The sequence below is a fragment of the Bombina bombina genome, chromosome 8 (genome assembly GCF_027579735.1).
Source record: "Bombina bombina isolate aBomBom1 chromosome 8, aBomBom1.pri, whole genome shotgun sequence".
In the NCBI taxonomy this organism is placed as follows: Eukaryota; Metazoa; Chordata; class Amphibia; order Anura; family Bombinatoridae; genus Bombina; species Bombina bombina.
This window is the reverse complement of record NC_069506.1, coordinates 3,608,664-3,633,264: the sequence shown is the minus strand read 5'-3', so window position 1 is coordinate 3,633,264 and position 24,601 is coordinate 3,608,664. Positions and strand designations below refer to the sequence as shown.

Here is a 24,601-nt window from a genome sequence, read left to right as displayed (position 1 = left end):
AACTGTACTGTGTAATGTATATTTATTAGATAGTATTATGTGTGTAACTGTACTGTGTAATGTATATTTATTAGATAGTGTTATTATGTGTGTAACTGTACTGTGTAATGTATATTTATTAGATAGTGTTAATATGAATGTAACTGTACTGTGTAATATATATTTATTAGATAGTGTTATTATGAGTGTAACTGTACTGTGTAATGTATATTTATTAGATAGTGTTATTATGAGTGTAACTGTACTGTGTAATTTATATTTATTATTTATTAGATAGTGTTATTATGTGTGTAACTGTATTGTGTAATGTATATTTATTATTTATTAGACCGTGTTATGTGTGTAACTGTACTGTGTAATGTATATTTATTAGATAGTGTTATTATGAGTGTAACTGTATTGTGTAATGTATATTTATTAGATAGTGTTATTATGTGTGTAACTGTACTGTGTAATGTATATTTCTTAGATAGTGTTATTATGTGTGTAACTGTACTGTGTAATGTATATTTATTATTTATTAGACCGTGTTATGTGTGTAACTGTACTGTGTAATGTATATTTATTATTTACTAGATAGTGTTATTATGAGTGTAACTGTACTGTGTAATGTATATTTATTATTTATTAGACCGTGTTATGTGTGTAACTGTACTGTGTAATGTATATTTATTATTTACTAGATGGTGTTATTATGTGTGTAACTGTACTGTGTAATGTATATTTATTAGATAGTGTTATTATGTGTGTAACTGTACTGTGTAATGTATATTTATTATTTATTAGATAGTGTTATTATGTGTTACTGTACTGTGTAATGTATATTTATTATTTATTAGATAGTGTTATTATGTGTTACTGTACTGTGTAATGTATATTTATTATTTATTAGATAGTGTTATTATGTGTGTTACTGTACTGTGTAATGTATATTTATTATTTATTAGATAGTGTTATTATGTGTTACTGTACTGTGTAATGTATTTTTATTATTTATTAGATAGTGCTATTATGAGTGTAAATGTACTGTGTAATGTATTTTTGATGTGTTTTCACAAAACAGTTAACTGTGATCTGAGGACGCAGTAATCATTCTAGTGTAAATTGTGTTTGAGCTCAAGTGGTCATGTTTACTTTCACCTCCTAATACCAGTGGTAAACCCAATGAGTGAAAACTCCCGCGATAAACCCCTTATTGCTTGTGTGCAAACATTTGTGCTCCATTTGCAATCTGGCTCTGTGTCTAACGGCTACACAGATTTACATCAGAAGCCTCTAGGATTTATCTGTTTGCCGGAATTTAAGCTCATCCGTTGAGAGGTTGTGGCTGTGCAGGTATCTGTATAACAGCACAACATTCCTTTTTTACTTCTTTCAGCTACACTGGCTGTTTTGTCACATTTTATGACATTTTCTGCATTTTTACTGACTATGCACTTGCCGTCAGAATATTAAGGCCCCTATGTGACTTACCAACAGATAGTGTGACGGATCACCAGATAAGTGCGGTAAAAGAGGTGGAAGTGCTGAGGCACTAAACAATGAACCACTGCCAGATGTTAGAGATGCCCCTCGGAAGTCCCCAAGAGGTTCAGTAAAATATGAGTCCAGTAGAGGTGGGTAGCCCTGGAGAGACGTTGGATCACATGCAAGTGACTTTGACCCCAGGGATGAAGAATAAAGGTCATTTGAATATGATTTTGTTGAATGAAATTCCCCATCTGGCAGGAACGTCCTCCTAACACCATAAAATCCAGATAATGCAGGAGAGCCTAGCAAGGTAGAGCAGGAAAGTGCAATTAATAACATGCCGTCAATGTGTTTATATATGTGAGCTGTTCAGGTATGTCCCTAGTGGTATGGGCACAGCTATGGGAAACATAGCTATGAGTATAGTATCTATTGTCTATGCTTCTTGTATTCTGTTTATGGTCCATAGTGCTTGCAGCACCTATACTGTAAAGATCCTTTTGCTTAAAATCCTCTCTCTGAACCTTCTAGAGAAGTCTTCATTATAAGCTCATAAAGTTATTATACAGCTAATTCTCCAACTGCAAACCTTTTATGTTCAACAGGCGGTGATCTACAATTAGTGCTCCCTAATATGTTGTCTTCAAGTACAGCTTGCAAGCTCTGTAGGGAGCAGAGTCCTATAATGCTCCTGTCTGTCTGTCACTGTCTTGTCTTTATATGTTGTACACCCTGCTGCCTAATCTGCTGCGTCGTTACAAATAAACATAATAATATTATTAATAATAGTAGTAATGATAACAATAATGCAATTAGTAAATATGAGGGTTTGGGTTTCTCTTTTATTGACACAAATGGATTTTATTTCTGTGCTTGTGCAGTTTGTCCCGGTCTACAAGTCTATTGGTGAACAAGGAAAATCCTACACAAGCTGTAAATCCAAAGAGTTTTATTCAGTACACAAAGATCAATCACAAATCGTACTATATTTTTTAATAACTAATTTCAGGGGAAACAATAATTTGGAGATGTCCCTTTAATCATAACAAAATGGTTACCACTACAGAATTTCGATTTATTTTGCCAGACTGCAGGCTAGCACTTAACTGAGGTATTTGGTAATTGTTACTTACTAGACATCTGGACAAACGGAGTCGGGGAACCGTTGGTGCTGCTCTGTAAATGAAAGACACCAGAAGAAATGGTAAGTAACACTAATATACATCATGTGACCATCTATTAAACCTCATATACATCATGTGAAAATCAATTAAACCTCACATACATCATGTGACCATCTATTAAACCTCACATATATCATGTGATCATCTATTAAACCCCACATGCATCATGTGATCATCTATTAAACCTCACATACATCATGTGATCATCTATTAAACCCCACATACATCATGTGATCATCTATTAAACCCCACATACATCATGTGATCATCTATTAAACCCCACATACATCATGTGATCATCTATTAAACCTCACATACATCATGTGACCATCTATTAAACCTCACATACATCATTTGATCATCTATTAAACCTCACATACATCATGTGATCTTATATTAAACCCCACATACATCATGTGATCATCTATTAAACTCCACATACATCATGTAATCATCTATTAAACCCCACATACATCATGTGATCATCTATTAATACTCACATACATCATGTGACCATCTATTAAACTTCACAAACATAATTTGACAATCCCTTAAACACCATATACATCATGTGACTATCTATTAAACCCCACATACATCATGGGACCATCAATTAAACTTCACACACATCATGTGACCATCTATTAAACCTCACATATATCATGGGACCATTTATTAAACCTCACATACATCATGTGATCATCTATTAAACCTCACATACATCATGTAACCATCTATTAAACCCCATATACATCATGTGACCATCTATTAAACCTCACATACATCATGTAACCATCTATTAAACCCCATATACATCATGTGACCAACTATTAAACCTCACATACATCATGTGATCAACTATTAAACCTCACATACATCATGTGACCATCTTTTAAACCTCACATACATCATGTGACCATCTATTAAACCTCACATACATCATGTGATCATCTATTAAACCCCACATACATCATGTGATCATCTATTAAACTCCACATACATCATGTAATCATCTATTAAACCCCACATACATCATGTGATCATCTATTAATACTCACATACATCATGTGACCATCTATTAAACTTCACAAACATAATTTGACAATCCCTTAAACACCATATACATCATGTGACTATCTATTAAACCCCACATACATCATGGGACCATCTATTAAACTTCACACACATCATGTGACCATCTATTAAACCTCACATATATCATGGGACCATTTATTAAACCTCACATACATCATGTGATCATCTATTAAACCTCACATACATCATGTAACCATCTATTAAACCCCATATACATCATGTGACCATCTATTAAACCTCACATACATCATGTAACCATCTATTAAACCCCATATACATCATGTGACCAACTATTAAACCTCACATACATCATGTGATCAACTATTAAACCTCACATACATCATGTGACCATCTTTTAAACCTCACATACATCATGTGACCATCTATTAAACCCCACATACATCATGTGATCATCTATTAAACCCCACATACATCATGTGATCATCTATTAAACTCCACATACATCATGTAATCATCTATTAAACCCCACATACATCATGTGATCATCTATTAATACTCACATACATCATGTGACCATCTATTAAACTTCACAAACATAATTTGACAATCCCTTAAACACCATATACATCATGTGACTATCTATTAAACCCCACATACATCATGGGACCATCTATTAAACTTCACACACATCATGTGACCATCTATTAAACCTCACATATATCATGGGACCATTTATTAAACCTCACATACATCATGTGATCATCTATTAAACCTCACATACATCATGTAACCATCTATTAAACCCCATATACATCATGTGACCATCTATTAAACCTCACATACATCATGTAACCATCTATTAAACCCCATATACATCATGTGACCAACTATTAAACCTCACATACATCATGTGATCAACTATTAAACCTCACATACATCATGTGACCATCTTTTTAAACCTCACATACATCATGTGACCATCTATTAAACCTCACATACATCATGTGATCATCTATTATACTCCAAATACATCATGTGATCATCTATTAAACCTCACATACATCATGTGATCATCTATTAAACCCCACATACATCATGTGACCATGTATTAAACCTCACACACATCATGTGACCATCTATTAAACCTCACATACATAACTTGACCATCTATTAAACACCATATACAACATATGACCATCTATTAAACTTCCCACACACATCATGTGACCATCTATTAAACCTTACATATATCATGGGACCATCTATTAAACCTCACATACATAATGTAACCATCTATTAAACCCTATATACATCATGTGACCATATATTAAACCTCACATACATCATGTGACCATCAATTAAACCCCACATACATCATATGACCATCAATTAAACCCCACATACATCATGTGACCATCTATTAAACTTCACATACATTATGTGATCATCGATTAAACCCCACATACATCATGTGACCATCTATTAAACCTAACATACATCACGTGACCATCTATTAAACCTCACATACATAATTTGACCATCTATTAAACACTATATACATCATGTGATTATCTATTAAACCCCACATACATCATGGGACCATCTATTAAACCTCACACACATCATGTGACCATTTATTAAACCTCACATACATCATGTGACCATCTATTAAACCTCACATACATCATGTGATTATCTATTAAACCCCACATACATCATGGGACCATCTATTAAACCTCACACACATCATGTGACCATTTATTAAACCTCACATACATCATGTTTTCATCTATTAAACCTCACATACATCATGTAACCATCAATTAAACCCCATATACATGATGTGACCATCTATTAAACCTCAATTACATCATGTGACCATCTATTAAACCTCACACACATGTGACCATCTATTAAACCTTACATATATCATGTGATCATCTATTAAACCTCACATACATCCTGTGATCATCTATTAAACCTCACATACATCATGTAACCATTCATTAAACCCCATATACTTCATGTGACCAACTATTACACCTCACATACATCATGTGACCATCTATTAAACCTCACAAACATAATTTGACCATCTATTAAACATCCCACACATATCATGTGACCATCTATTAAACCTTACATATATCATGGGACCATCTATTAAACCTCACATACATAATGTAACCATCTATTAAACCCCATATACATCATGTGACCATCTATTAAACCTCCCACACACATCATGTGACCATCTATTAAACCTTACATATATCATGGGACCATCTATTAAAACTCACATACATAATGTAACCATCTATTAAATCCCACATACATCATATGACCATCTATTAAACCTCCCACACACATCATGTGACCATCTATAAAACCTTCCATACATCATGTGACCAACTATTAAACCACACATACTTCATGTGGCCATCAATTAAACCCCACATACATCATGTGACCATCTATTAAACCTCACATACATTATGTAATTATCGATTAAACCCCACATACATCATGTGACAATCTATTAAACCTCACATTCGTCATGTGACCATCTATTAAACCTCACATACATCACGTGACCATCTATTAAACCTCACATACATCATGTGACCATCTATTAAACATCACATACATCATGTGACCATCTATTAAACCTCACATACATCATGTGACCATCTATTAAACTCACATACATCATGTGACCATCTATTAAACCTCACATACATCATGTGACCATCTATTAAACTCACACCCATCATGTGAACATCTATTAAACCTTACATATATCATGGGACCATCTATTAAACCTCACATACATAATGTAACCATCTATTAAACCCCATATACATCATGTGCCCATATATTAAACCTCCCACACACATCATGTGACCATCTATTAAACATCACATACATCATGTGACCATCTATTAAACCTCACATACATCATGTGACCATCTATTAAACTCACATACATCATATGACCATCTATTAAACCTCACATAAATCATGTGACCATCAATTAAACCCCACATACATCATATGACCATCTATTAATCCTAACATACATCATGTGACCATCTATTAAAAATCACATACTTCACGTGACCATCTATTAAACCTCACATATATCACGTGACCATCTATTAAACCCCACATACATCATGGGACCATCTATTAAACCTCACATACATTATGTGATAATCGATTAAACCTCACATACATCATGTGACCATCTATTAAACCTCACATACATCATGTGACCATCTATTAAACCTCACATACATCACGTGACCATCTATTAAACCTCACATACATCATGTGATCATCTATTAAACCTCACATACATCGTGTGACCATCTATTAAACCTCACATACATTATGTGATAATCGATTAAACCTCACATACATCATGTGACCATCTATTAAACCTCACATACATCATGTGACCATCTATTAAACCTCACATACATCACGTGACCATCTATTAAACCTCACATACATCATGTGATCATCTATTAAACCTCACATACATTGTGTGACCATCTATTAAACCTCACATACATCATGTGACCATCTATTAACCCTCACATATATCATGTGACCATCTATTAAACCTCACATACAGTATGTGACCCTCTATTAAACCCCACATACATCATGTGACCATCTATTAAATCTCACATACAGCATGTGACCTTCTATTAAACCCCACATTCCTTATGTGATCATCTATTAAACCCCACATACATCATGTGACCATCTATTAAACCTCACATACAGTATGTGACCCTCTATTAAACCCTACATATATCATGTGACCATATATTAAACCTCACATACATTATGTGACCATCTATTAAACTTCACATACATCATGTGACCATCTATTAAACTTCAAATACATCATGTGACCATCTATTAAACCTCACATACATCATGTGACCAACTATTAAACCTCACATACATCATGTGACCATCTATTAAACCTCACATACATAATATGACCATCTATTAAACCTCCCACACACGTCATGTGACCATCTATTAAACCTTACATATATCATGGGACCATCTATTAAACCTCACATACATAATGTAACCATCTATTAAACCCCATATACATCATGTGACCATATATTAAACATCACATACATCATGTGACCAACTATTAAACCTCACATACATCATGTGACCATCAATTAAACCCCACATACATCATGTGACATCTATTAAACCTCACATACATTATGTGATTATCGATTAAACCCCACATACATCATGTGGCCATCTATTAAACCTCACATTCATCACGTGACCATCTATTAAACCTCACATTCATCACGTGACCATCTATTAAACCTCACATACATCATGTGACCATCTATTAAACCTCACATACATCATGTGACCATCTATTAAACCCCACATACATCATGTGACCATCTATTAAGCTTTAAGTTAGCGCACATGAAGAATAAGTTATCTTAAGGCGTGTTATGTAAACAATAAATAATAATTATTATAGTTACTGTAAAATATACATATATATTCAAAAGAGTTTATATAATAAATATAGTTACATTAATTAATAATAGTTAAATATTTTATATTTAATAAATACATAATACACATTAATATAACTCCTGTCGGGTTTATGTAACTTGCTGCTACTAATCTTTGGAGCCACATTACACACCCTGACTCTCACAAATCTCTCTGTGGGAAGGAGATATAAAGGTTTGGGGCCACATAAACAGAAAACTGCATTTAAACCTCTGAGGGTGGTGAGTGACTGGCTCAATGGACAAGAGTTAACAATAAAAGCTGGGAACTTTATATGTTTGTACTAAAAGTGGGAACTCTGAATTTTATTCCAACCTGCCTATTCCTCCCCCCCAACAAAAAAAACCCACCTTGTATGGTATACTGCTTGCTACCCACACAAAAAAAACCTTGTATGGTATACTGCTTGCTACCCACAACAAAAACCTTGTATGGTATACTGCTTGCTACCCACAAAAAAAAAAACTTGTATGGTATACTGCTTGCTACCCACACAAAAAAAAACTTGTATGGTATACTGCTTGCTACCCACACAAAAAAAACCTTGTATGGTATACTGCTTGCTACCCACACAAAAAAAAACCTTGTATGGTATACTGCTTGCTACCCACAACAAAAACCTTGTATGGTATACTGCTTGCTACCCACACAAAAAAAACCTTGTATGGTATACTGCTTGCTACCCACAACAAAAACCTTGTATGGTATACTGCTTGCTACCCACAAAAAAAAAAACTTGTATGGTATACTGCTTGCTACCCACACAAAAAAAAAACTTGTATGGTATACTGCTTGCTACCCACACAAAAAAAACCTTGTATGGTATACTGCTTGCTACCCACACACAAAAAAACCTTGTATGGTATACTGCTTGCTACCCACAACAAAAACCTTGTATGGTATACTGCTTGCTACCCACAACAAAAACCTTGTATGGTATACTGCTTGCTACCCACACAAAAACCTTGTATGGTATACTGCTTGCTACCCACACACAAAAAAACCTTGTATGGTATACTGCTTGCTACCCATACACAAAAAAACCTTGTATGGTATACTGCTTGCTACCCACAAAAAAAAACATGTATGGTATACTGCTTGCTACCCACAACAAAAACCTTGTATGGTACACTGCTTGCTACCCACACAAAAACTTTGTATGGTATACTGCTTGGTACCCACAACAAAAACCTTGTATGGTATACTGCTTGCTACCCACAACAAAAACCTTGTATGGTATACTGCTTGCTACCCACACACAAAAAAACCTTGTATGGTATACTGCTTGCTACCCACAACAAAAACCTTGTATGGTATACTGCTTGCTACCCACAATAAAAACCTTGTATGGTATACTGCTTGCTACCCACAAAAAAAAACCTTGTATGGTATACTGCTTGCTACCCACAAAAAAAACCTTGTATGGTATACTGCTTGCTACCCACACACAAAAAAAACCTTGCATGGTATACTGCTTGCTACCCACAACAAAAACCTTGTATGGTATACTGCTTGCTACCCACAACAAAAACCTTGTATGGTATACTGCTTGCTACCCACACAAAAACCTTGTATGGTATACTGCTTGCTACCCACAAAAAAAACCTTGTATGGTATACTGCTTGCTACCTACACACACACAAAGAAACCTTGTATGGTATACTGCTTGCTACCCACAACAAAAACCTTGTATGGTATACTGCTTGCTACCCACACAAAAACCTTGTATGGTATACTGCTTGCTACCCACACAAAAACCTTGTATGGTATACTGCTTGCTACCCACACAAAAACCTTGTATGGTATACTGCTTGCTACCCACAACAAAAACATTGTATGGTATACTGCTTGCTACCCACACAAAAACTTTGTATGGTATACTGCTTGCTACCCACAACAAAAACCTTGTATGGTATACTGCTTGCTACCCACAACAAAAACCTTGTATGGTATACTGCTTGCTACCCACAACAAAAACCTTGTATGGTATACTGCTTGCTACCCACACAAAAACCTTGTATGGTATACTGCTTGCTACCCACAACAAAAACCTTGTATGGTATACTGCTTGCTACCCACAACAAAAACCTTGTATGGTATACTGCTTGCTACCCACACAAAAACCTTGTATGGTATACTGCTTGCTACCCACAACAAAAACCTTGTATGGTATACTGCTTACTACCCACAAAAAAACCCTTGTATGGTATACTGCTTGCTACCCACAACAAAAACCTTGTATGGTATACTGCTTACTACCCACAAAAAAAAAAACCTTGTATGGTATACTGCTTGCTACCCACAACAAAAACCTTGTATGGTATACTGCTTACTACCCACACAAAAACCTTGTATGGTATACTGCTTGCTACCCACACAAAAACCTTGTATGGTATACTGCTTGCTACCCACAACAAAAACCTTGTATGGTATACTGCTTGCTACCCACAAAAAAACCTTGTATGGTATACTGCTTGCTACCCACAAAAAAACCTTGTATGGTATACTGCTTGCTACCCACAACAAAAACCTTGTATGATATACTGCTTGCTACCCACAACAAAAACCTTGTATGGTATACTGCTTGCTACACACAACAACAAAAAAACCTTGTATGGTATACTGCTTGCTACCCACAACAAAAACCTTGTATGATATACTGCTTGCTACCCACAACAAAAACCTTGTATGGTATACTGCTTGCTACCCACACAAAAACCTTGTATGGTATACTGCTTGCTACCCACAACAAAAACCTTGTATGGTATACTGCTTGCTACCCACACAAAAAAAACCTTGTATGGTATACTGCTTTCTACCCACACAAAAAAACCTTGTATGGTATACTGCTTGCTACCCACACAAAAAAAACCTTGTATGGTATACTGCTTGCTACCCACAACAAAAACCTTGTATGGTATACTGCTTGCTACCCACACAAAAAAAACCTTGTATGGTATACTGCTTGCTACCCACAACAAAAACCTTGTATGGTATACTGCTTGCTACCCACAACAAAAACCTTGTATGGTATACTGCTTGCTACCCACACACAAAAAAAAACCTTGTATGGTATACTGCTTGCTACCCACAACAAAAACCTTGTATGGTATACTGCTTGCTACCCACAACAAAAACCTTGTATGGTATACTGCTTGCTACCCACACACAAAAAAAACCTTGTATGGTATACTGCTTGCTACCCACAACAAAAACCTTGTATGGTATACTGCTTGCTACCCACACAAAAACCTTGTATGGTATACTGCTTGCTACCCACACAAAAGCCTTGTATGGTATACTGCTTGCTACCCACAACAAAAACCTTGTATGGTATACTGCTTGCTACCCACAACAAAAACCTTGTATGGTATACTGCTTGCTACCCACAACAACAAAAAAACCTTGTATGGTATACTGCTTGCTACCCACAACAAAAACCTTGTATGATATACTGCTTGCTACCCACAACAAAAACCTTGTATGGTATACTGCTTGCTACCCACAACAAAAACCTTGTATGGCATACTGCTTGCTACCCACACAAAAAAAACCTTGTATGGTATACTGCTTTCTACCCACACAAAAAAAACCTTGTATGGTATACTGCTTGCTACCCACACAAAAAAAACCTTGTATGGTATACTGCTTGCTACCCACAACAAAAACCTTGTATGGTATACTGCTTGCTACCCACACAAAAAAAAACCTTGTATGGTATACTGCTTGCCACCCACACAAAAAAAACATTGTATGGTATACTGCTTGCTACCCACAACAAAAACCTTGTATGGTATACTGCTTGCTACACACACACAAAAAAAAAACCTTGTATGGTATACTGCTTGCTACCCACAACAAAAACCTTGTATGGTATACTGCTTGCTACCCACAACAAAAACCTTGTATGGTATACTGCTTGCTACCCACAACAAAAACCTTGTATGGTATACTGCTTGCTACCCACAACAAAAACCTTGTATGGTATACTGCTTGCTACCCACAACAAAAACCTTGTATGGTATACTGCTTGCTACCCACAACAAAAACCTTGTATGGTATACTGCTTGCTACCTACACACACACAAAGAAACCTTGTATGGTATACTGCTTGCTACCCACAACAAAAACCTTGTATGGTATACTGCTTGCTACCCACACAAAAACCTTGTATGGTATACTGCTTTCTACCCACACAAAAACCTTGTATGGTATACTGCTTGCTACCCACACAAAAACCTTGTATGGTATACTGCTTGCTACCCACAACAAAAACCTTGTATGGTATACTGCTTGCTACCCACAAAAAAAACCTTGTATGGTATACTGCTTGCTACCCACAACAAAAACATTGTATGGTATACTGCTTGCTACCCACAACAAAAACATTGTATGGTATACTGCTTGCTACCCACAACAAAAACCTTGTATGGTATACTGCTTGCTACCCACAACAAAAACCTTGTATGGTATACTGCTTGCTACCCACAACAAAAACCTTGTATGGTATACCTGCTTGCTACCCACAACAAAAACCTTGTATGGTATACTGCTTGCTACCCACAACAAAAACCTTGTATGGTATACTGCTTGCTACCCACACACAAAAAACCTTGTATGGTATACTGCTTGCTACCCACAACAAAAACCTTGTATGATATACTGCTTGCTACCCACAACAAAAACCTTGTATGGTATACTGCTTTCTACCCACAACAAAAACCTTGTATGGTATACTGCTTGCTACCCACAACAAAAACCTTGTATGGTATACTGCTTACTACCCACACAAAAACCTTGTATGGTATACTGCTTGCTACCCACACAAAAACCTTGTATGGTATTACTGCTTACTACCCACACAAAAACCTTGTATGGTATACTGCTTGCTACCCACACAAAAACCTTGTATGGTATACTGCTTTCTACCCACACAAAAACCTTTTATGGTATACTGCTTGCTACCCACAACAAAAACCTTGTATGGTATACTGCTTGCTACCCACACAAAAACCTTGTATGGTATACTGCTTGCTACCCACACAAAAACCTTGTATGGTATACTGCTTGCTACCCACACAAAAAACCTTGTATGGTATACTGCTTTCTACCCACACAAAAACCTTGTATGGTATACTGCTTGCTACCCACAACAAAAACCTTGTATTGTATACTGCTTGCTACCCACACACAAAAACCTTGTATGGTATACCGCTTGCTACCCACAACAAAAACCTTGTATGGTATACTGCTTGCTACCCACAACAAAAACCTTGTATGGTATACTGCTTGCTACCCACACACAAAAAAAACCTTGTATGGTATACTGCTTGCTACCCACAACAAAAACCTTGTATGATATACTGCTTGCTACCCACAACAAAAACCTTGTATGGTATACTGCTTTCTACCCACACAAAAACCTTGTATGGTATACTGCTTGCTACCCACAACAAAAACCTTGTATGGTATACTGCTTGCTACCCACACAAAAACCTTGTATGGTATACTGCTTGCTACCCACAACAAAAACCTTGTATGGTATACTGCTTGCTACCCACACAAAAACCTTGTATGGTATACTGCTTACTACCCACACAAAAACCTTGTATGGTATACTGCTTGCTACCCACACAAAAACCTTGTATGGTATACTGCTTACTACCCACACAAAAACCTTGTATGGTATACTGCTTTCTACCCACACAAAAACCTTGTATGGTATACTGCTTACTACCCACACAAAAACCTTGTATGGTATACTGCTTACTACCCACACAAAAACCTTGTATGGTATACTGCTTGCTACCCACACAAAAACCTTGTATGGTATACTGCTTGGTACCCACAACAAAAACCTTGTATGGTATACTGCTTGCTACCCACAACAAAAACCTTGTATGGTATACTGCTTGCTACCCACACACAAAAAAAAACCTTGTATGGTATACTGCTTGCTACCCACAACAAAAACCTTGTATGATATACTGCTTGCTACCCACAACAAAAACCTTGTATGGTATACTGCTTTCTACCCACACAAAAACCTTGTATGGTATACTGCTTGCTACCCACAACAAAAACCTTGTATGGTATACTGCTTACTACCCACACAAAAACCTTGTATGGTATACTGCTTGCTACCCACACAAAAACCTTGTATGGTATACTGCTTACTACCCACACAAAAACCTTGTATGGTATACTGCTTGCTACCCACACAAAAACCTTGTATGGTATACTGCTTTCTACCCACACAAAAACCTTGTATGGTATACTGCTTGCTACCCACAACAAAAACCTTGTATGGTATACTGCTTGCTACCCACACAAAAACCTTGTATGGTATACTGCTTGCTACCCACACAAAAACCTTGTATGGTATACTGCTTGCTACCCACACAAAAACCTTGTATGGTATACTGCTTTCTACCCACACAAAAACCTTGTATGGTATACTGCTTGCTACCCACAACAAAAACCTTGTATGGTATACTGCTTGCTACCCACACACAAAAACCTTGTATGGTATACCGCTTGCTACCCACAACAAAAACCTTGTATGGTATACTGCTTGCTACCCACACAAAAACCTTGTATGGTATACTGCTTACTACCCACACAAAAACCTTGTATGGTATACTGCTTGCTACCCACACAAAAACCTTGTATGGTATACTGCTTGCTACCCACAACAACAAAAACCTTGTATGGTATACTGCTTGCTACCCACAACAAAAACCTTGTATGGTATACCGCTTGCTACCCACAACAAAAACCTTGTATGGTATACTGCTTGCTACCCACAACAAAAACCTTGTATGGTATACTGCTTGCTACCCACACACAAAAAAAAACCTTGTATGGTATACTGCTTGCTACCCACAACAAAAACCTTGTATGATATACTGCTTGCTACCCACAACAAAAACCTTGTATGGTATACTGCTTTCTACCCACACAAAAACCTTGTATGGTATACTGCTTGCTACCCACAACAAAAACCTTGTATGGTATACTGCTTACTACCCACACAAAAACCTTGTATGGTATACTGCTTGCTACCCACAACAAAAACCTTGTATGGTATACTGCTTACTACCCACACAAAAACCTTGTATGGTATACTGCTTGCTACCCACACAAAAACCTTGTATGGTATACTGCTTACTACCCACACAAAAACCTTGTATGGTATACTGCTTTCTACCCACACAAAAACCTTGTATGGTATACTGCTTTCTACCCACACAAAAACCTTGTATGGTATACTGCTTACTACCCACACAAAAACCTTGTATGGTATACTGCTTTCTACCCACACAAAAACCTTGTATGGTATACTGCTTGCTACCCACACAAAAACCTTGTATGGTATACTGCTTGCTACCCACACAAAAACCTTGTATGGTATACCGCTTGCTACCCACACAAAAACCTTGTATGGTATACCGCTTGCTACCCACAACAAACGGCTGCTTTATATTTTTTTGGACTACTTGTTATTCTGAAACGGTGTAAATTGAACCGTTGTAAAACGAGGGCCACCTGTACTTGTTAAATCTAGACACCAACAGTAGACTGTAGGGAACAACATGATTTATACGTTCCCTTCTATTTCTGTGGTTTTTTTAATAGGCTACACAGCCACTATACACATCTCTTAGTTTGCTTTATATAACCTATTTGCAAAATAAAAGGAGATCAAAATGGTAATCGTCTGTGAAAGAAACAGTTAAAATGTACCGGTTACACATATATTCTCTTTTGTCTACAGCATCTGAATAATAATAATATATCGGTACTGGTCTGTAGGATAACAGTTCAAAAACCCCACAGTACTCTCTCACTGGGACACTTTGTATGATAAGAGGAGAAAACTGTAAGTGTGCACCTGATGCAGGGACTGTTCCACTCAAAGTCACATAAAGACACACTGTAGACTTATGGCTCACGTAGACGTATGGCTCACTCTAACTTATCCTTAAAGGGACACTGAACGCAATTTTTTTCTTTTGTGATTCAGATAGAGCATGCAATTTTAAGCAACTTTCTAATTTATTCCTATTATCAAATGTTCTTCATTCTCTTTGTATCTTTATTTGAAATGCAAAAAAAGTAAGTTTAGATGCCGGCCCATTTTTGGTAAACAACCTGGGTTGTTCTTGCTGATTGGTGGATAAAATCATCCACCAATAAACAAGTGCTGTCCAGGGTTCTGGGGTTACTTTTTCAAATAAAGATAGCAAGAGAACGAAGAAAAATTGATAATAGGAGTAAAATTAGAAAGTTGCTTAAAATTGCATGTTCTATCTGAATCACGAAAGAAAAAAATTTGGGTTCAATATCCCTTTAAGCCACTACAAATCCATCGCCATATTGCCTTGAATGCACCATATCCCGACTGATCTCAGAAGCTAAGCAGAGTCAAGTCTGGTCAATACTTGGATTGGTATTTTAAAAAAAAAAAATCCCTTTGTGCAAATTGGATTAAATTTCTACATTTACCTTGAAAGCTTACAAACACATAATCAATATATTGCAGTCCTCTAGGGCCATCTAGTGGACTAATACTGCAATTACAACTGGAACTCACTATTATATTCTTTCAGCTCAATAAACCTCTTATATGAAGCTGGATAAATAAATGAGACCTATTTCAGAGATACCGGAAAGAGAAATGTCTGCAAAAAGCAAGCAGATAAAAGGCAGTGGCACACAATAGAGGTTCAAGGTAAACACCCTCCTCCTCCTAGGATCATTAATTCACCTACACAGGATCCTATAAACTTACTACAAGAACTCAAAAACAAAATTGCACCAAAAATGAAAAAAGAATGGAAACATTAAAATGGGCATGGATACCCTAACCAATGAGGTACGCCAGTTTTAACAAGGCTTAATGAAGCAGAACAAAGAATATCCGACAAACTACTCAACTTCACTTAGACAACTACTGCATCAAAATCAAGCACTGCAAAACAAGGTAGAAGACGTTGAAAACAGAAGCAGGCGCAATAATTTGCGCATAATTGGAGATCTAGAAACCATAAAAAATCGAATGGAGTTCACGGCATCGGTGTTCCCTAAACTTCTAGGAATAAACCCAGATCATCTGCCTTTAAATGTAGAACGAGCACAGCGAATTGGTCCGGATAAAGGATTGGATACTACTATTTCACACCGACCTTGTCATATTTAAATGCCTCAACTATCAGGATACATTGACACTACTAAGAGCCTATAGAACACAACAATCAAATATCCAATTTAAAGGGAACAAGCTCCTGCTTTTCCAAGATTTCTTCTTAGAGGTTTCCAAACTTCGCAAAGACTTTGCTCCTTATTGCTCATCTAGGCTATATGAAGAAGGCAGACACGTGGCGCTTCTCTACCCAGCCAAACTTAGGCTGCAAACCCCTGAAGGAGTTAAACTGTTCCATTCCCCCAGAGACCTCTAAGCATATTTAGAAAAGGAGAAACAAAAAATTGGAACATAAGGAAAAGACGCTTTATAAGATAAGAGATAGACTCGATGCGAAACACTTATAACATCATTCAACTCCAGTGTCACTTATTAGTATATTTCTTATTTTTATTTTCCTTTTCTCTTTCTTTTTTCTCAAACTTCACTTTAAACTTATTACAATTTGTTTCTGTTTTTTTTAAGCACACACCATACAGAAGTTACACTTCACACAATTGATATTATGGGGATCAATTTCCCCTTTAGAAACACAACATATTGGTCAAATAGAATGGAAATTATCGCAATCATTGTTATCACCTTTTTTATTGCTCCTAATAATGTTAGGAAGACCACGCTTTATATTTGCTCACTCACTTGTGTCACAATGTTTATATTTGTCACATGGGAATATCATATTTAGGTTTTCTTTCTGCTTTATTCAACTAACAGGAATATGCTCTTGGGGGATGATGGAGATACAGAAACAAATGATCTGGGTAAAATCTACATACTCAGTAAAACGTAAAATCTACATACTCAGTAAAACGTAAAATCTACATACTCAGTAAAACGTAAAATCTACATACTCAGTAAAACGTAAAATCTACATACTCAGTAAAACGTAAAATCTACATACTCAGTAAAACGTGAGTACCGCATATTGGCCATTATACTTAGGCCTGGAATATCCAAATATAAACTTCAATTCAATAATCCTATAAGATACTTTAGAGAACACAAAAAACACTTCACAAGCCCTACCATCACTAGTGGTTGCCCTAAATAAACATTTTATCCTGCAGTTTATCTTTAAAAAAACAAAACATTTTTTAGACTATGGCGTTGCTTGGAATGTAGGAGGTATAACTATCCCTGCAAATAGAAGCAGCATTTTACCCATACAGATAAAGCTTTATTGCACAAACCCATTTAACACAAAAAGAACAAGATAAATTAAAAATACAAAGTGGGGGGGGGGGGACAAATTTGATTTACTCCAACAGAAGGTAGGAAGAAAGGGGTAGCAATACTGGCCAGAAAAGGTCTTTCTGTAAAATTTACCGACACAATTGCAGATAGTCAAGGATGTTGCATTATTACTAACTAGGCCTAAAGCCTGTGTACACGGGCCATTTATTGCAGTACAGCGGTCCCACCCCTTGCTCTCCCTTTCTCCCCTCTCTTTTGCTCTCTCTCCCCCTCTCTTATACTCTCTCTCCCCCCTCTCTTTTGCTCTCTCTCTCCCCCCTCTCTTTTGCTCTCTCTCTCCCCCCTCTCTTTTGCTCTCTCTCTCCCCCCTCTCTTTTGCTCTCTCTCTCCCCCCTCTCTTTTGCTCTCTCTCTCCCCCCTCTCTTTTGCTCTCTCTCTTCCCCCTCTCTTTTGATCTCTCTCTTCCCCCTCTCTTTTGTTCTCTCTCTCCCCCTCTCTTATACTCTCTCTCTCCCCCCTCTCTTTTGCTCTCTCTCTCCCCCCTCTCTTATACTCTCTCTCTCCCTCCTCTCTTTTGCTCTCTCTCTCCCCCCTCTCTTTTGCTCTCTCTCTCCCCCCTCTCTTTTGCTCTCTCTCTTCCCCCTCTCTTTTGTTCTCTCCCCCCCCCCTCTCTTTTGCTCTCTCTCTCCCCCCTCTCTTTTGCTCTCTCTCTCCCCCCTCTCTTTTGCTCTCTCTCTTCCCCCTCTCTTTTGTTCTCTCTCCCCCCTCTCTTTTGCTCTCTCTCTCCCCCCTCTCTTTTGTTCTCTCTCCCCCCTCTCTTTTGCTCTCTCTCTTCCCCCTCTCTTTTGTTCTCTCTCCCCCCTCTCTTTTGTTCTCTCTCCCACCTCTCTTTTGCTCTCTCTCCCCCCTCTCTTTTGCTCTCTCCCCCCTCTCTTTTGCTCTCTCCCCCCTCTCTTTTGCTCTCTCCCCCCTCTTGCTCTCTCTCCCCCCTCTCTTTTGCTCTCTCCCCCCTCTCTTTTGCTCTCTCTCCCCCTCTCTTTTGCTCTCTCTCTCCCCCTCTTTTGCTATCTCTCTCTCCCTCTTTTGCTGTCTCTCTCCCCCTCTTTTGATCTCTCTCTTCCCCCCTCTCATTTGCGCTCTCTCTCTCCTCTCGTTTGCTCTCTCTCTCCTCTCTTTTGCTCTCTCTCTCCCTCTCTTTTGTTCTCTCTCTCCCTCTCTTATGTGCTCTCTCCCCTCTCTTTTGCTCTTTCCCGCTCTCTTTTGTGCTCTCTCCCCCCTCTCTTTTACTCTCTCTCCCCCCCCTCTCTTTTATGGTCTCTCCCCCCTCTCTTTTGTGCTCTCTCCCCCTCTCTTTTGTGCTCTCTCCCCCTCCCTTTTGTGCTCTCTCCCCCTCTCTTTTGCGCTGTCTCCCCCTCTCTTTTGCGCTCTCTCCCCCTCTCTTTTGCGCTCACTGTGCTCTCTCCCCCTCTCTTTTGTGCTCTCTCCTCCCTCTCCTTTGTACTCTCTCCCCCCTCTCTTTTGTACTCTCTCCCCCTCTCTTTTGTGCTCTCTCCCCCTCTCTTTTGTGCTCTCTCCCCCTCCCTTTTGCGCTCTCTCCCCCTCTCTTTTGCTCTCTCTCTTCCCCCTCTCTTTTGATCTCTCTCTTCCCCCTCTCTTTTGTTCTCTCTCTCCCCCTCTCTTATACTCTCTCTCTCCCCCCTCTCTTTTGCTCTCTCTCTCCCCCCTCTCTTATACTCTCTCTCTCCCTCCTCTCTTTTGCTCTCTCTCTCCCCCCTCTCTTTTGCTCTCTCTCTCCCCCCTCTCTTTTGCTCTCTCTCTTCCCCCTCTCTTTTGTTCTCTCCCCCCCCCCTCTCTTTTGCTCTCTCTCTCCCCCCTCTCTTTTGCTCTCTCTCTCCCCCCTCTCTTTTGCTCTCTCTCTTCCCCCTCTCTTTTGTTCTCTCTCCCCCCTCTCTTTTGCTCTCTCTCTCCCCCCTCTCTTTTGTTCTCTCTCCCCCCTCTCTTTTGCTCTCTCTCTTCCCCCTCTCTTTTGTTCTCTCTCCCCCCTCTCTTTTGTTCTCTCTCCCACCTCTCTTTTGCTCTCTCTCCCCCCTCTCTTTTGCTCTCTCCCCCCCTCTCTTTTGCTCTCTCCCCCCTCTCTTTTGCTCTCTCCCCCCCTCTTGCTCTCTCTCCCCCCTCTCTTTTGCTCTCTCCCCCCTCTCTTTTGCTCTCTCTCCCCCTCTCTTTTGCTCTCTCTCTCCCCCTCTTTTGCTATCTCTCTCTCCCTCTTTTGCTGTCTCTCTCCCCCTCTTTTGATCTCTCTCTTCCCCCCTCTCATTTGCGCTCTCTCTCTCCTCTCGTTTGCTCTCTCTCTCCTCTCTTTTGCTCTCTCTCTCCCTCTCTTTTGTTCTCTCTCTCCCTCTCTTATGTGCTCTCTCCCCTCTCTTTTGCTCTTTCCCGCTCTCTTTTGTGCTCTCTCCCCCCTCTCTTTTACTCTCTCTCCCCCCCCTCTCTTTTATGGTCTCTCCCCCCTCTCTTTTGTGCTCTCTCCCCCTCTCTTTTGTGCTCTCTCCCCCTCCCTTTTGTGCTCTCTCCCCCTCTCTTTTGCGCTGTCTCCCCCTCTCTTTTGCGCTCTCTCCCCCTCTCTTTTGCGCTCACTGTGCTCTCTCCCCCTCTCTTTTGTGCTCTCTCCTCCCTCTCCTTTGTACTCTCTCCCCCCTCTCTTTTGTACTCTCTCCCCCTCTCTTTTGTGCTCTCTCCCCCTCTCTTTTGTGCTCTCTCCCCCTCCCTTTTGCGCTCTCTCCCCCTCTCTTTTGCGTTCTCTCCCCCTCTCTTTTGTGCTCTCTCCCCCTCTCTTTTGCGCTCTCTCCCCCTCTGTTTTGTGCTCTCTCCCCCTCTCTTTTGCGCTCTCTGTGCTCTCTCCCCCTCTCTTTTGTGCTCTCTCCCCCTCTCTTTTGTGCACTCTCCCCCCTCTCTTTTGCTGTCTCTCTCCCTCTCTTTATCCCCCCTCTTCTGTTCTCTCTATCCCCCCTATTTAGAGCTCTCTGTCTTGGCAGTTGGCCCGGCATCTGGCCCCACCCGTGTCACACCCGGGCCTCGCCCACGTCGCACCCGCCTGGCCATGGCCACGGTGCACCCACCCAGCCACGCCCACTTCACCACACGCTGACGCCAGATGCCAGGTCAGTTGGAAGGCCAAGTGTGTTTTTTTTCCTCACGCGCAGTCTCTACTGTGCATGACAGCTTCGGACAAACACACTTGGCCTTTTATTATATAGGATATGCACATTGATTCTAAAACTTATGCACTCTGTAACGTATATGGTCCTAATGTACTTAGCCTTTCCTTCTGCCACTCATGTTCCATCCTTATACAACGTAGCGATTACCCAACCATTATAGGTGGTGATTTTAACTTATCTCAAACAACCACCTTAGATAGATTCTTAGATCCTACTCAACCACGGAATAAGAACAAGCAAAATCAGAGACAACAAAGAGAAACTACTCTCATTACCGATTTTAAAGAGGAGTTAGGATTATTGGATCTTTGGAGACTTCATAACCCAGACCAAAGAGACTTTACTTATATATCCAAAGCCCATCACACCCTTTCTAGAATAGATTATGATCTTACATCATTGTAAATTTCACCCAATATCACAGGATTATTTATTAAACCAATTACCCTCTCAGGTCATGCTCCGATAGGTCTAATTCTGGTCTAATTCTGGTCTAATTCTGGTCTAATTCTGGTCTAATTCTGGAACCTGTAAAACAAACCTCTAAAAAGAAGACTTGGAGATTTCCTTCCTATTTATGTAATAAAACTGATTTTAGACAGCAACTTATTTCCTACTGGTTAGAATTCTGTACTGATAATGCCCAGCACAATAATAATGCAGATCTATTCTGGCTGTTGCAAGAGGTAGAATTACTGCATATACAGCCTATATTAAAAACTCAGCTATAGAGTCACAACACAACTACTACAAAACCTTACGGAAGCATACAATACATATTTACATCATCCTACAGTATAGACAACAATATAATAACCTGAAGCAAGAGAGGGGCACACATAGCAAATTACAGGATCATTTCATATGCATAGACAGGGCAAGTTTTATCGTTTTGGCAGTAAAGCGGGGACATTATTAGCTAATATGGTTAGGATTACTACTGTAACGTCCATTCTATAAGATCAGATCAGCATGACAGTTTATACAAAAACCAATGAGATTATGAAAGAATTTGTTTCCTTTTACTCCTCATTATACGCTAAGCAAAGTATCAATGTACAAGGCAAATCAACGTTACCAAAATTAACAGAGGAACAATGTTTGTCCTTAAAGGGACATAATACTCATATGCTAAATCACTTGATACTAAAGGGACATAATACTCATATGCTAAATCACTTGATACTAAAGGGACATAATACTCATATGCTAAATCACTTGATGTTAAAGGGACATAATACTCATATGCTAAATCACTTGATGTTAAAGGGACATAATACTCATATGCTAAATCACTTGATGTTAAAGGGACATAATACTCATATGCTAAATCACTTGATGTTAAAGGGACATAATACTCATATGCTAAATCACTTGATGTTAAAGGGACATAATACTCATATGCTAAATCACTTGATGTTAAAGGGACATAATACTCATATGCTAAATCACTTGATGTAAAAGGGACATAATACTCATATGCTAAATCACTTGATGTTAAAGGGACATAATACTCATATGCTAAATCACTTGATGTTAAAGGGACATAATACTCATATGCTAAATCACTTGATACTAAAGGGACATAATACTCATATGCTAAATCACTTGATGTTAAAGGGACATAATACTCATATGCTAAATCACTTGATGTTAAAGGGACATAATACTCATATGCTAAATCACTTGATGTTAAAGGGACATAATACTCATATGCTAAATCACTTGATGTTAAAGGGACATAATACTCATATGCTAAATCACTTGATGTTAAAGGGACATAATACTCATATGCTAAATCACTTGATGTAAAAGGGACATAATACTCATATGCTAAATCACTTGATGTTAAAGGGACATAATACTCATATGCTAAATCACTTGATGTTAAAGGGACATAATACTCATATGCTAAATCACTTGATACTAAAGGGACATAATACTCATATGCTAAATCACTTGATGTTAAAGGGACATAATACTCATATGCTAAATCACTTGATGTTAAAGGGACATAATACTCATATGCTAAATCACTTGATGTTAAAGGGACATAATACTCATATGCTAAATCACTTGATGTTAAAGGGACATAATACTCATATGCTAAATCACTTGATGTTAAAGGGACATAATACTCATATGCTAAATCACTTGATGTTAAAGGGACATAATACTCATATGCTAAATCACTTGATGTTAAAGGGACATAATACTCATATGCTAAATCACTTGATGTTAAAGGGACATAATACTCATATGCTAAATCACTTGATGTTAAAGGGACATAATACTCATATGCTAAATCACTTGATGTTAAAGGGACATAATACTCATATGCTAAATCACTTGATGTTAAAGGGACATAATACTCATATGCTAAATCACTTGATGTTAAAGGGACATAATACTCATATGCTAAATCACTTGATGTTAAAGGGACATAATACTCATATGCTAAATCACTTGATGTAAAAGGGACATAATACTCATATGCTAAATCACTTGATGTTAAAGGGACATAATACTCATATGCTAAATCACTTGATGTTAAAGGGACATAATACTCATATGCTAAATCACTTGATGTTAAAGGGACATAATACTCATATGCTAAATCACTTGATGTTAAAGGGACATAATACTCATATGCTAAATCACTTGATGTTAAAGGGACATAATACTCATATGCTAAA

At 38.2% G+C, this 24,601-nt stretch overlaps 1 protein-coding gene across 1 annotated transcript in view; it reads right to left on the bottom strand.

The window, feature by feature from the left end:
- Positions 1-24,601, bottom strand: part of POU2AF2 (POU class 2 homeobox associating factor 2) — a 101,746-nt gene that overhangs the window by 22,708 nt on the left and 54,437 nt on the right. Inside the window, exons 3-4 of the mRNA XM_053690007.1 lie at positions 2,604-2,646; positions 1,474-1,772 (exon numbers count right to left, since the gene is read on the bottom strand). Coding sequence (XP_053545982.1) covers positions 1,474-1,772; positions 2,604-2,646 — 342 coding nt within the window. The remainder of the gene's footprint in view (positions 1-1,473; positions 1,773-2,603; positions 2,647-24,601) is intronic.